Source organism: Melopsittacus undulatus, chromosome 2 (genome assembly GCF_012275295.1).
Source record: "Melopsittacus undulatus isolate bMelUnd1 chromosome 2, bMelUnd1.mat.Z, whole genome shotgun sequence".
NCBI lineage: Eukaryota > Metazoa > Chordata > Aves > Psittaciformes > Psittaculidae > Melopsittacus > Melopsittacus undulatus.
In genome coordinates, this window is record NC_047528.1 from 23,258,462 (window position 1) to 23,274,242 (window position 15,781).

Consider the following 15,781-nt stretch of genomic DNA (forward strand, 5'->3'; position numbering starts at 1 on the left):
GGTCTGTAGGGTAGGAACAAAGAAATTATGAAAGGTTAAATGGATATTCAAATCTGCCTATTTATTTACACATACTCCAGCAGCACCAGGGTTCAAAGCTTTACAACTTCCACTGTTTTTCAAAATATGCTATTAGTGACAAGACAGATCCCAATACTGGCATTCAGAGGAGGAATTAAAGAGCAGGTGCCACAGTAGAAGTCTCTCTTGTTTATCTACAGTGTTTATCTTCAAACTATAATGACCCTCACACCAGTTACAGAACATTTTACTTTCACATAATATTCCTTTATGATGTATTTAAAGAGATATAATTACAAACACCCAAAAGTGGAGACACATTCATTCAATTCTGAAGGTTTAACTCTTGAATGACTGAAGTTCCTGTGTGCAGAAGTATGTTATGAACAGATGTTTAACATGGCAGAAAACATTATAGATCAGAGATCCAGATAGCAACTAGGAAATGCATAGCATCTGGCACCTTTTCGAAAGTAAACCTGCCAATAATTAATTACACATATGAGCCAATCTATCCCTGTCTAATGAATTAGACACTTACTAAGATGCATTAGACTATGTAGCAGAGGTTAACTGCTAATGCCTTCTCCTTTGTCTTTGGCTTGTGTGGTCCCAAAGTAACTTAAGGGTCAAAATTGTTGTTGGCACTCAGATTATATGTCCTTGATTATAATATCATTATTACATTAATTAATAATCAATATATCTTTACAATCCCAAATGTATGGAATTCCCATTAGGCAGAAGTTGGTATGGGTCTGTTGCTTTACCAATGGAGAAAAAAATTACTAAAAATGTGAGGCTAGTTGTAAAGTTTCGAATCAGCTACATATATTCAGTGGAAGGGGTTAAGATAGTGCAGCAGTAAAAAAAATGCATGTCCTCAGGATAACAAAAGCTAGTAACAGTGTACTCAGGTTTGCTGAAAAGAAGCTCTGTTAGTTATCCTTGAAAATAAAGAAGCCACTACATCTTTGAAGTTGCTAAATTACTGTTGAAAGTGCTACTATAAAAATTACATAATTAGAAACCAAACAATACCAGTTGCTGTTCTTTAAAAGAATGTAAAGAAATGCACACAGTACTGGAATCTTTAAAGAGCAAGAAAGGGAGTTATTTGTGGTCCTTGGGTCCCCCTTACCTTCAACAGTATTGAGCATTTTCTCACAATTTCCTTTTTCAAGCTAGTAGCCTGTGTCCCAGTTGCAAGCCATAAGGCCTGGGAAGGACTGGTCTTTTCGCTTTAAAACTCTAGAAGAACACCCTCCCTGAGGACTTCATGCTTCTCTGTCCTAATACCATCCAGGTCAGAAGTCTCCCTTCCTGTAGTAACTTTCAGCTTTCATGGAAAATAATCTTATTTTTTCCCCTTTCTTTTCTCGTTAAGGTTGTCTCCTACTACAAAAAGAGTACCAAGAAATTTATTTAATGTTATTTCAAGGAAATAATTTTTTAAAGATTCTTGAGGAAGTTCTAAAGGAAGTTCAGGCACTGCTGTAGCATAGCCTGTAGGTGGAATCATCATATCAGGTATACAGCAGTGCTGCATGGTAACACTGGACAAAGTTGTACAATTTGTTTTTTAGAACAGTCACCTTTTCCCCCTTTATTTTCTCCTCTACTGTCCAGGTCCAAAGAAAAACGAGGTGGTATGCCAGAAAGGTATTCAGTATTTACAGGATGTTCATGCTGTGACTGAAGCTCCCCACAGGCAGAGGTTCTCTGGTTCTTATTCCACTTAATTCATCATTCAGAACTCAGCAGGGGACTCTGCCTGATTTTGGACTTGAAACAGTTGGGCTGGTATTTGCCCCACCCTTTGGCCTGTAAAGGCTTAAAAATTGAATCAATCTACTTTATTATCTCAGCAGTATTTTCCAAACTACCTAACTCTGATAAACTATAGGGTGAAAATAACATCTCTGTATCAGATTTTGCCCTGAAAGGTGTGTTCCTCATGAAGCACAGTTTAATAATCCTTTTCTCTATAGCCTGAGTTTTATGTCCAGATTCTTTACAAAACTAATTTCATTAGGGCTGGTCAAAGTTTCTCCTTCTGTGTTCCTTAACTGTCTCTCAATTTACCACCTGCTTTTATGACTCAGACTAAAACCTTTTAATCATTGACCAAGTTTACAAAACTTCCTTACTTGTCCTAATGATTTAAAGGCACTTACACAGTTCCATATCCTATTGGATATGGATGTGCTTGTTTGTATGGCATAAAGAAAGAATATTCCACAAGAACTCTTGAATCAGTTAGCTTGAGAAACTACTATACTTGAATCTTTAAAATATGCCTGTTTATAAACCCTTTTGGTTTTGATAGAAGACAGTGTTAATGATAACGTAAACATTAATGAACCGTCAAGCCTGATTTATCTAGACGTTAACAGACTCTCTACAGGTCTGGGATTATTTTTACAAGGACTAAGAGAATATATCTTCACTGTGTTCAGTGTAACTTTTATGTCAAAATTTACCTCTCCCCCCAAAAAAAAACAAACTTTCTAAACATGTATTGGTTTACAGCATGTCTTATTTTTATCTGGAATTGGTATGTGGAATTTTATGAGCCAGTCTTTTTATACTAATAGTGATGTTGTCTGTGGAGATTTTCTTGCAATGGAAAACCCTCATGCTGAAAGAACTTGTCAGACAACACAGACAGTTGTGATATGTCAAATTAAGATGGCAGAGTGATGTCAAAACAGGTCTAGGGAGAACCCATAACAATGTTACTGTCAAGTAAATAGAGAAAACCGAAACACAAGAAATACAAGTTATTTCAAGAGATCTATGACTGTAGTGGTTCTGTGTTTTGAGCGGCACTGTTTTAGAATGATTACCATTTGTCAGTAGGGCTTCAGGTTAGGAGCAAGACCTGATGGCTGCCAATTAAGGTCAGTAAAGTTCACTGTGGAAATTGAAAATTTTTTTTAAACTTGTTATCAGAGGCTCAGAAAACAATTACTATCTAAACAAAATATTAGTTCACCAATGGTGTGCTCAACTAGATACAAAGATAGTAGCCTTGGCCTTAGAAATTTAGGAAGCTGCATGAGTTCTGTGGTGTTATACTTTGTCATGGCACTTGCAAGCTGCTCTAGTTCACTCATTGATCTCTCAGTATGGCCCCAAGGTTGCCAAGGAGAAGAAATATAAGGAAGTAAGAAGTAAGGAGAACTAGTAATGAGTAAGTGGGTTTACTTTCTTGCCTTCTTTTTTTGTCATCATTTGCCATACACATATTTTAGTTGTGTCATGCCATGATAATAATATTCCCCCTAGAGCAGGAAAGAATGTAACAAAGAACTAGCAGGTAGTAGGAGAAAGAAGGGGAAAAAATGACAAACTTAAGGAAAAGTGACAGTGAGTAATGCATTTTCAAGGAAAACATGATATTCTAGAGACTGTCATTAGAGATCATGCTTACAATCCATCTTGTCCAGGATGTCACTTTTGACAGCTTTAGAAAGAACTGGAAGAGGCTTTTGAGGTGAAGGGAAAACATAGTGTAATGAAGAGGTGTAGTGAAGGTACAAAATACAAACATTTTCTTGTGTTAATGAGTGAAATTGGCTTGTGTACTTTTTTGAAAAGAATTAACTGTTGAGGTAATTCTTCCATAATGTATTTCCTCTAACACAGACTTGAGAGGAGATGAAGGACTGAGAAAAAAAAAGAGGAAATGGAGGTAGATGTTTCTTCATTTAAATAAGAAAAATGTGAGGGATCAGTAGAACATGAAATCTCAGAATAGCTGGGTTTTTTTTCCTAGATGTATTGAATATGTGGCAACTTCTATGGTATTGGTTGTTTTCATTTAGTAATTTTTCTACAGATTTCATCACAAGAATAGCACCTTGATCAGGAAAGGACTGGCACTTTGAGAAAATATCATGACAAAACTTGAAAAAATATTTTAGCTTTATGCATTTTAATTTTTAAATGGCACTTTTTTTTCTGTCTTTATTCCATCTGTTGAAATAAAGCATCCTGGGCAGCAGCTGTGGCAGAAATTTAACTACAACTCTGATCCACTTTATTAAGTAATATCATAGGATAAAGGGGGAAATCAGAAGAAATTCAGGATTCTATTTTTATTTTGACAGTGGACTGTTGGGTGTTTAAAAACAAGTGTAATGGTTTTCATTGAGATTCTTTCTAGGTAAATAAGATTGGATTATAAGTTTTTTTCTGAATTTTAGAACTGTTCTGGTATAACAAGTAGATAAGCATATTAGTTAACTTCAACAATTATTTGAAAAGAGGTCCATCCAAAAAGTTACAGTTTAAAGGACACGGAAATAGAAATGCTTGTATTGAGTAAATCCCAATGGACCATTGGCCAAGAAAAAAGTTACCATAGGTGCTAACAATGAAAAACTGAATCAGTTTTTAAGATCTTCAGGGAGAGGTGAAATTGAACAGTGGTAGTGGATTTCATTTTATCGATTAAGTGATCACCTTCTTAGATAATGGATGAGAATTTGTGCATCATGTTAACTAATGCAAAATTGACAGAAATTCCACATGTTGGTATAAGGCTGGACTTTTCAGAGTAATGTGGCACCAACATCATTTTTGTCAATATCATTACAGCACATGGGATCACAGTATGAAAGTCTGGAATTTTATGAAGTAAATCATGTATACATTGTAATAAATCCCTTCTCTGTGGGTATGCTCTCAAGGGTTTTTGCCATTCTGTGATTCCATCTGGATATTCTATAGTCCTCATTCAGATTCCTTTCAGTAACAGCAGTGGTGAAGAAGTATAGGTTGTCTTGCTATAATAAAATAATTCAAGAAACTGTTACATAACATTCTTATTTTAAACATTATCGTAGTATTAAGACCTTTTTTACTTCACAAATTTTATTAAAAGGCCAAACCATTAGAGTTGCGTTTAAACAGATTAAAATCTAGTTTTTATGTTGATCTGTTTGCATTTATTTGAGGTGTTTATCTTAAGATATAAAATCTAAAGATTTGTGATAAGATTTTAAAGGTATTTCATTTGATAGCCTGCATGATACCATTTCTTGGTTTTCAGGTACTGGATATAAAGAAATTTGGATGTGTTGTGAAGTGCCTTTCACCATAACAAAAAAGCATAAAAGAAGTATAACTGTCTTGATCAACTACAAAAGCACTGAGTCAAATTCACATTCATCATGTTTTTCTGTGTCACTTTTCTGCTCTGTAAAGGAGATCTATCCATACAAAGTATGGTCTGGAGTACTAATACAGCCATCTTTCATGGTCCCTAGAGTTGATGGTAATGTTGTGTTCTGCCAATCAAGGCTGCAGAAGGGAATTGTTAAATCCATAACCCTGACTTTGGTATTTTAGTGAGTTACGTTCTTTGGAATAGCATTTCCTTTCCTCTAGTGAAAGTGAAGTTGTAATTATTTTGCAGCAAGGCTGTGATTTCCATCTACAGACTTTCTGCAATTTCTGAATATTTGCCAGCCTTCGCTTTTCATAAATTAAGACCATTAGAGTAATTTGAATGTCTACAAAATATGTGACATGTGTATGGTTCTAAAAACTTTGAGTGTAATCTTGCAAAACATCACATTCTGTTTAATACACATCTTGCCTTTTTTTTTTCCTAATAATTGCTTTTTTTGGAATAAAAACGTGTCATTTTAGTTAAGAGGTTTACATACTTAGCATTTACTTTAAAAATTTTCAACTATCTTTACATTTTCTCTGTCTTCTTAGATCTGTAATGAACTCACCAGCAACTTGCTAATTGATTAAAAACATCAACTTGAATCTAGGTTTGTCTGAATGATAAATATGGCAGAGAGGGAATAATGTAAATTTAACCTTTCCAAGTAATTTTAATTTATACTCAAAAAAGAAATCCCAAGTTTATTTCTTTGATTCTAAATTGGATTTATGCAAATATTTCAAGAAAACATTCATCATAAGATTTTGCTGGCAGAAGAAGGACATTTTGCAAGAACAAATAAACTTGAAGGAAAACTCTCATTTACAGTCAAAATATTACCATCACTTTTTTCCTAGCACTGTCACAACCAAACATGCTTTGGTTTCTGTCAGCAGCATAAACTGTCCTTGAAACTTTGTTGTGTTCAACTCGGTGTTGAACAGAGTATAAGGGAATAGTGTATCACAAATGAAGACACAAGTTCTGAGTGACAATTACCAGTGGAAATTTCCTACTACGTCATTGGGCACAGAAGTCAGCAAGGACTTTGAGAAGAGATACCACAGTATGAGTTACTAGTAATTATAGTGACCAATTTGAAGCAACACAGTTTTGTTTAAAGTACATGAAGACTATATCACTAGGAAATAGAAATAGCTGACCCTACAAAAATATATGTTAGAAAGATTAATTCTAGTATTTTCTGGGGGTTTTGTGTTGGTTTTTTTTTTCACTGCTTTTAGGACCATATGCTCATTTCTAAATATATTTTATGCACTTTTCATATATTGATAGAATAATGCGTATAATGGTATGTCTTTATTTTGTCATAAGCATTTTTTTCTGTTAAAGCTCCTGTAGCTTTGATTCATGCTATACCGGAGTAATAAAGGCTAAGGTTTATCTGTGAACAGGGTTAAATGGATTAAACTTTCTCAAGCTTTTTATTTAGCCATACCTGAGACTTTAAGATAAGTGTAAGCTATAACTTGAGTGAAAGGTTTCTCTTGGCTGTAAAGTATAGTTAATTGCATTCTTTTTTTGAAGTTGAACATAAGATATAAAACTATTTAACTTTTGGTTTTGCTAATATTACAATTGATTCCAGTACCAATAAAGGTTTAGGTTGACACAAAGTAAAATCATTGACAGAAAAGGCAGGCAAACCTTGATAAAGACCAGATGAAACTGTGGTGGTATTCACTTAGACTCATACACACATTGTATTAATAATAATAAAAAGAAGTTCAAAACCATGATCTTATTTCACAAGGATTTTTTTTAACTGATTTTATCAGCCTACATTATATTTCTTCACAATAGAAATTCACACTGACCGGTTCTGCATGATGACTTTGAGGTTTTGAACCCATGACTTCATTAATGCCGCAGGCATGACTGAAATAGTGTAGTAGAAATTAATCTTTTTTTTTAGACATTAATAAGTCATGGTGAAAAGAAATAATTAGCATATCTGGGCCAACAGAACACTGAAAAAGAAGTCAAGTAAACTAGAGCTTTTCAAGATAATTGCCAGACATACATCATTTATTCCAGATTAGCTAAGGTCATGCACTTGATGCTCCCAGTTTTTGCATCCATATATGTGGTCATTGTTGCCATCAAATTGCTGAATTTTGATGGCTATATTTAATGGACTGAGAATAGACCATGAAGAAAAGTACTAAGAACAGCAAATATAAAAAGCACGTACTCCATTCAGTTAAAGAGTGCCCTTTTTAACCTTCCTGTATGCAGGAAATATCCACTTGTATTTTAGTAATTACGTTAGCTTCCTTAATGGCATTTGATACAGATGGTATAGGAAGAATTTATCTGTGGCTGAAGAATGCAGGCAACAGTTTTAGTTTGAAATGCGAATACTTTTTTTCACTGGAGTTAATTGGGGGGAGGGAGGGAAGAGAACTGAAAATAAATACGTGTTCTCTCTTCCATCAGAGAAACCATTATTTTTCAAAGCTTGTTACCATTTTTGTTTCTCATTGTGTTAAAAGTAATAAAATTTTACACACTCTAAAAGTCTCTGTCAAATTCTGCGAAACAGTAAAGAGAAAGAACAAATGCAGCTGTCAGTGTGTTTGGGGTTTAGGAAATTTTTCTTTATTCTGATTCATATTACAAATTCTAGTTTTGATTTTTGTCAAGATACCTTAACTAGTTTGTATCTTCTCTTCTGCCTGTAAAATGGGAGCAGGATATTTTCTTCCTCCTTTTTTATTTTTGTCTGGTAGAAAATATACTGTCTGCTGAAGTAAATCATTTCAGTGTCTGTACCATGCTAAAATCAGTAAGGCAGTTTGCAGAAGTTTGACTTCCTAGAACAGAGGATTGTGCAAATTTAAAAACAAAAAGAGTATTAAAATGATTTTTTTCTGTTGTGTAAAGGATAAGCTAAGCAGAAGAGAATTATTATTTGCCCCTACAACTTTTGATTATGTAGAATTTTCATAAACCAGAGATTGTGTTCTGACAGTTTTTCTTAGTAGGCAGAAATGGATCTGTCCTCCGTTAGGTCTGAACTGGTTTTGTCATTCTCTGCTGTTGACTCCACAACAGATCTCTACAGTAAACTCTGAAGATTAATTGTGGTTTCATAACAGAAAGAAAATCTTTATTTAATTCAAATCTTAACTGCTTAATCATGAATAAGCAAAAAATGGAAGAAGTGCAGTAGAGCTAAGAAGAAGGAAATGCAGCATATTATGGAGGGCACACACTTTTCCTCATGCTTTGAGTGGAAGGAATCCCTGAAGTGGGACTAAGAGACTGATAAGCAAGAAACTCAATGTGAAAAGGTGGCCCTTTTTATGAATGGTTCATGTTTCTGTATTCACTTTTACCTCAAGGAATGTATGGTATGAGTACTTAAAGTTGAATAGAAAATATTTCTGTTTCTATTTTCTTCTTCTTACCCATCAAGTTGCATTGTGTTCCCCGTTTTCTGTCATGGCTACTCTTATTTTTGCTTATTTATAATTGGAACATTGCACAGTTAATTTCTGATGTAGACAGCTCTCTGCCAAGGCTGTTGCTTGCATCCATCTCTGATACTATGAACTTCTTTCATGAGGCTCTCCTATCTCCCTCTGTATTTTCACATGTGAAAAGTGCTAGTCTCTAAGATAGTTATTTGTTTCTTTTTTACATAAAAGCCAGCCTCTTAGAATGTCAAGTTTTGAAGTTATGAGAGGTATTGAGAGATATTAATGGCTATTATCAGTGGATTGTTTCATCAGCAGGCAATTACAGAATTGGCATGCTTATATGCTAACTAGGTCCTGTAACCTTAACTGTATCCTCCCCATCCTGAATTTCACCAAAATCAGTTTGATTAGCTTTTTGAATGGTAGAAAACTGCATCCAAGCTGGCAATTGATTAAATGTGAAATACAAAAATTATCAAGTGATGTCTAGACAAATAGAGAAAATAATTTTAGGTCAATCACTTAACTCAAACCCATAGAATCATCAAACTATTAAAAAGTTATATATAGCATATAGAAATTATTACTGTAAATAGAAAAGTTTTCACTAATGTAATTATTACATCCTTCATAGAGGGAGTCCTGTTTTATTATGTACACAGCATTTGTGTCATAAGACTAGATAATCTTTTTTATCTGGATGGTAATCATAAGTAATTTATCTTAGCTTTGTGCTGTTTAGGCATGTTTGGTTTGAGCGATGCTCCAAACATCTTTTCATATTGTTTGAAGCTACACAGGTGACAACAGCTACACAACTGTCTTAGAAAGTTAAGAAATTCAAATTTAATAGATTCAGCCAGGAAATACTCATGAATTTAATATGTATATTTTGTATCAAGTTTTTTCTTCTATTTGGAAGCCTGATGAAGATGCAAAGAAATTACTGATTATGCATAATATTAGCTATGTAATTTACTTGGTTTATTTTTTTGTAGCTGTGTTTGATGCTTATTCTGGATACGTTTGTTCTTTTGATGTGAAATCAGAAGGTGAAGACATGTACCAATTTAGAAGACTGTAGTAAGGGAATATGTTTGTAAGAGCATTATATTGCCTTGGTCATATTTTAATACATCTGAGGTATGATTTTGAAAGATGATGAGCAAAAGCATGACAGAGTTTTTTCAGTTTTACAGAATATGAGATGGATTAAAAATAAACCAGAGAACATCCTGTGATAAAATATTTGATATGTCTCTGCTACCTGCATTTGTTTAACTTTAGAGTCTTCTGTTTGGATTTTGTTTGTCAGCTTTCAAACAGTGGAGGTAGCTTGCAGGTGATAAGTATCCCATTAATCTTTCTGCTCCTCTAGCACTTGAGCTTGAGAATAGCTGATCCATTACAGCAATTGTCTCCCTAAATGAGCTTTGTACATCTGCCTCTTATTTCATTAGTTAACTGTCTGCCCATACATCTGCTAGAATGGAATGCTAGTAGCTTCTTACAGCTTGTTTTGTGGTACTATACAATAAGGATGGGGTTGTTAGCAAAATGGGCACAAAAGGGTATTTATCCACTACCCAAATAAATATATGTGCTATTGTGTAGGAGAGCTTTTGTCTCTAATTGCTGTTTGTAGAAACCTACTTAAAACACCTCAATTTGCTTTTTAGCTTCCTATTTAGTCCTCAATTGTAAGCTTTACATTTGTGAATTTCTCATTTATTTAATACAACCAAAGTATTTCTATGCCCAAACTGTCATACTAATTTCTATAAGAGTTTAGATAACAGAAGTTACTATATGAAGTTAACAGTAAAGCGTAATTTTCTCCATGTCTCTTTACAATGCATCTTTTAAAAACTTGAATATGCTATCCCCCTCTCAGAAGGTAAATTTGCATTTCCAAAGCTGCAAACAAATATTTATAATAGTGACAATGTTATTAGGCAGTGATTAAAAAACATTCTGTCTTGAAGGTGGTATAGATTGGTGAAAATATTGATGCTTTCTGAACATTTAAGTATATTTGAATCTCAGATTCTCCGATAATTGCCCTTTAAACTTGTTTTGGTGAAGTTGAGTGTTAATAAGTATACATTACAGGTACTTAATGGAATTTCTGAAGCCATGATGTTATGATAACTAAATGTCACCAATATTAATTTCTTTTTTTTTTTACTATTTATTGCAGGTCTGGTTTGCATGAAGTCAAGTACTTCAGTGGTCGAACTTGTTATGCTACTTTGTTCACAGGTAAGACATTCTCTGGCTTTAACTGTATTAGTTTCTTTGCATAGTGCTGGATTACTGCCAGGCTAAGAACTGTATCATGCTCTTTGTTTCATTCTTCCATTTCAGTATAAGAAGATACAAATTAATCTCTTCTGGTAACATATAGTCTAGATATTTTTATTTATTTTCAAGTTCTGTAGTTTCTCTGTATTCACAGGGTACACAGTGTATATTTGCATTTGTTTTACAAAAGTGTGTGGATGCACATTATGCATTTTTTCTGTCCATGAATTCTCTTTCAAGCCAATTCTTATTTAGAATACATAAATCAGATATTATTGTCATAATTTTATGTTGAAATCTGTCTTTGAATAAGTAATTTTTTAAAACCTCTTTTTGAGGTGACTATTACTTTTGATATACGTGATATAATTGTATGTAGCTGTCAGTATATAAAAGCAGAATAATATGGTTTGGATTGTTCTCAAAAACAGGCACAAGTGCAGTATTTCTATTTTAAAAATGCTGTGGTTAATTGTTGGTTTTCTTTAACAAAGCAGTAATGGGTTTCTCAGAAATCTGAATAAATTAACATTTTTAATTGCTTTCACAAGTGAAAAATTCAAAACTAAAATACTTCATCATACTGTTTGGATTGTTTATATCTAGATTTTAATGTTGTTTGTTTTGACAGAAGTGTTATTGTATTATTGGTTAATTTCATATATATATAGTATATAGTTTTCTACTTTAAACTGTCAGTGCTATCAGCAAACATTTTAGAGTTTTTCTTGCTTTAAGAAAAAAATGGTGGTCTAAAATATCCAAATAACTTCACAAGTTTTTATATTTTTCTAAAGACTTACTAACAGTGCTTAATTTGCCAAGTAACCCATAGATTTATAATACAAGTTAAATTCAAACCAAGATAGTATATAAAAATACTCAGGTTAACTTGTTCTAGTATTGTCAAGGGAAAGTACTTGTCTGTGTCTTTATGCTGTACATTAAGAACATGCACCAAAAATATACTGAAAACAATTAATTCCTATGGGTAATTGAAATTAAGATCTACTTTTGAAAAATCTGTCTAAAAATAATTAACATTTACAACTGATTTTGGGGGAGGGAGCTCCAACTTACCTGCTGTTTGCCAGTCTGTAGGTTGCATTTCTTAAAGCTTGTGTCATAAGGAAATCATTAAATCTTGTTTTCCTTTTTTTGCCTCTTCCTTTTTTTTTTTTTCTTTTTTTTTCTTCCTCTCTTAGCCAGGGTGGATGTTGGTTAGGGAAAAGTAAAAGAAAAATACATCCTTGGCAGGAATCCGCAGTGGGTTTTAAACTTCAAACTTTCTCCAGCAGGGTACTTGAAAAATTTGTCACCTAATGGTGAAGTCCTAGCTTCCAGGAAAATTCCAAAAGGTCCATTAAGGCTTTTGAGCTCTATCTTCATGTCATGCAACTTTTTTATTTCTTTCTCTTGTCTTCCTTTCTTTTTTTCTGGGTTTTTTGTTTGTTTGTTTGTTTTTGGTTGTTTTTTTAGCAGTTTTTGAAACATTTTTAGGAGGAAAGGAATATCTTGCAGTCTTTTCTTCGCTAGCCTTTGGGTTTACTGCAGTTCTTAGGAATAAAGTGGAATGTAGCATTAAGGTCTAGTGTCTTTGATGGCCTCATCATCTAATCATAGGTTTAACATTACTCATTTGCTGGCTCCAGGAATTCCTGCCATTAAGGGCCCTAGAGATGAAACTTTGCCTCAAATATTGATTGAAAGGAAGAGAGAGAAATTTAAGCTCTGTGCAATGCTTTTTCTTTAGATATCCCAGTAAAGCTGTGTAGCAAATACAGCTAAATCGATTTGTTATTTTTATTACTACTATACGTGTTATTTATTATTTCAAAATATTTTACTATTTAAAAAACAAGATTAATTTTATGCCTGAAATACTGTGAAGAACGTGATCACTTTAAAGTTTTGAGCATTTATTCATTCCCTTCAGTGTTTACTCGGGAGATCTATTTTCCATCTACCCAATTACTCAGGGAAACTGCAAGCTTATAGTTTGCTTAGCCCATCTGATACTTCAGGGTTGTTTTCATGTCTTTTAAATAAGGAAGACTTTGTATCCTGATGCCATTTATTACTAAGTACTTGAGAAGGTAATGCTGTGTTTGCTGATGTTAAATGTTTCTACAGTAATTGATCAACAGGGGGCTGTAGAAGTGCAAATTGCGTTCTCCTCTCACCTTCCTAACTGCAAAAGTATAGCTTCTGTAAATTGCATCTCCACAGAATAATGCATTTATTCCTATAGGTGTACAAAATAGTCAGGTCTGTAGTTCTATATAACTGCAGAAGAAAAAAAAATTGTTTACATGTTAAATATGTTTGTCAAAAAAAATACAGAAAGTAAGCACTATGAAAATACAAATACATAACTTGGCTAGAAGAGAATGTCAGACAGACAAATACCGTAATCCACCATATACCTGACAGAATTTGGAATTTGGAGCTGTAGGAGATGTCATCTGCAGCAAATGAGGATAACTCATGTCTATAAAAAGAGAGATAGTGCTACCTGAGCATTTCCATATGATAAAATGTGTAGTATGAACTTTAAAGACTAAAGTACTGTGTTTTTTCAGTAATCCTAATGTAACTGGGGCTTTTCCTCCTAACATGGGGAAGTCCTTCATATTCAAATTGAACGATATTTTACAGGTTATGTGGGGAAGTTTGAAATGTGTCACTCAAAAGATAGATGCCAATATTAAAAAACCTTTGAGCAGTACAGTTTTGTTTGCACAGAACAAAGTAACTTTAGACATTGAAAAGGAAAGGGAAATACAAAGTTTGTTTTCCTTTCATTTGCTACAGCAAATTAGGTGCTTTTATGCTCTTTATGTTGGAAATTCCATGTTAACAACTACAGATTAGCAAGGATGTCAGGATTTTTTTCTTATCTGAGCTCCTGAATAAAATCAGCATTGCCAGAGGCTCACGTCCAAGGTATGGTCTAAATTTACATGAAATATCACGTTACAAATGTCTGAAGGTACATGTCATGGATAATTCAGTTCATATGGCAGCCTTCTAGACTCTGAGGGATATGCAATCAAGCCTTTCCCCCAAAGGAATTTGGAGTTTCTGTGAAAAATACTTTTTAAGTTTTAAAGGAACTCCTGTAGGGATAGTGCATCATTTGTGGGTTTGAGGAAGAACAAAAAGTTCTACTCTTTGTATTTCAGAATCTGTTTTGTACTGTAACTTACTTCCTTTCACCAATTTTATTTTTTTCTAGTATCACCTGCATAACTAGATTAAAATGGAGGTTAATTTGAAGGTTTTATTTTCTTTATTTCTTATATAAATTAAAAACATACTTGAAAGATTTTTTTTTCTAGATAATTCATAGTATACATATAATGATTTTCACTTTTTATAAAATAGGCGTGTATTGTGTTTTAACATAAAATGGATGAAGATGGGTTGTTTGACAAGATCTGTGCTTGATTAGCTGGTCTTTGTTCCCTCAGCCTAGTTGAGCATGTCACAGCTATGTTGCTGTTGGAGTGGCAGATTTCTTCAATACACTGTACAATTTAAAAAAAAAACAACAAAAGCATTATTTTTTTCAGTGTAGTTCCTTCTTACATCAGATTTAAATTTCAGTTGTTTTGTTGGTTTTTTTTTTTCCCTAGCCCAAAACAATACAATAGTTTCCAATTACTTCCAGATTTTTTGCAATTTTTTCTGTCTGGGAGGGAGTACAGCTTCTGCAGAAACTGAATGATGTTATCCCTAACGAGTATTATCTCATGCCAGTTGTATTTTTCTGTACCTTATCTATTAATAGGGGAAATTTATTTTCTTAAATAGAAAATACTGTCTTAGTATTTAGGGCATTTTATTACTTGACCTCTTTAAAATTACAACTATTATAATGGATAAATGGTTACATTTGGGGAAAAAATACTTTGTCATTTGTTGTTGTAGAATACATGTAGCATATTTGACAAATTTCAGGATTTTGTAGTTTTCAATACACCAGTTATTTTGTTGATTTCCCTTCTCCTGTGTTGGAAGTTTGATCAGGATTATCATTCAGGAGCTTCCAAAGGAAATATCAAAATTCAAATGAAAATAGAATCATAGAATAGTTAGGGGTGGAAAGGGGTGGAAAGGATCATCTAGTTCCAACCCCTCTGCCATGGACAGGGATGCCTCACACTAAACCATGTCACCCAAGGTTCTGTCCAGCCTGGCCTTGAACACCGCCAGGGATGGAGCATTCACAACCTCCCTGGGCAACACATTCCAGTGCCTCACCACCCTTACAGTAAAGTACTTCCTTATATTCAATCTAAACTTCCCCTGTTTTAACAAGTTTTAACCCATTACCCCTTGTCCTGTCACTACAGTCCCTAATGAACAGTCCCTTCCCAGCATCCCTGTAGGCCCCCTTCAGATACTGGAAGGCTGCTATGAGGTCTCCATGCAGCCTTCTCTTCTCCAGGCTGAACAGGCTCAACTTTCTCAGCCTGTCTTCATATGGGAGGTGCTCCAGTCCCCTGATCACCCTCATAGCCCTCCTCTGGACTTGTTCCAACAGTTCCATGTCCTTCTTACGTTGAGGATACCAGAACTGCACACAATACTCCAGATGAGTCTCACGAGAGCAGAGTAGAGGGGCAGGATCACCTCCTTCAATGTGCTTTTGAATGACTATATTGAGGGAAAAGATTTATTTTGGATTCTATACCTTGTAAATAGGCTTTTATTGGAAAAACTGCATGAGGAATGAGGAAAAGGGTGTACATAACCACGAAATACTTTACCTAAAACTGGCAATTTACACCTGTTAGATTCTCAAATAAATGATAACACA

At 34.0% G+C, this 15,781-nt stretch overlaps 1 protein-coding gene across 6 annotated transcripts in view; it reads left to right on the forward strand.

Moving 5' to 3' along the window:
• NBEA (neurobeachin) overlaps nucleotides 1-15,781 on the forward strand; it is a 509,113-nt gene that overhangs the window by 232,204 nt on the left and 261,128 nt on the right. For all 6 annotated transcript variants that reach the window (XM_034074343.1, XM_034074342.1, XM_034074344.1 and 3 more), the window contains one exon: nucleotides 10,853-10,914. In XM_034074343.1, the coding sequence (XP_033930234.1) occupies nucleotides 10,853-10,914 (62 nt within the window). The remainder of the gene's footprint in view (nucleotides 1-10,852; nucleotides 10,915-15,781) is intronic.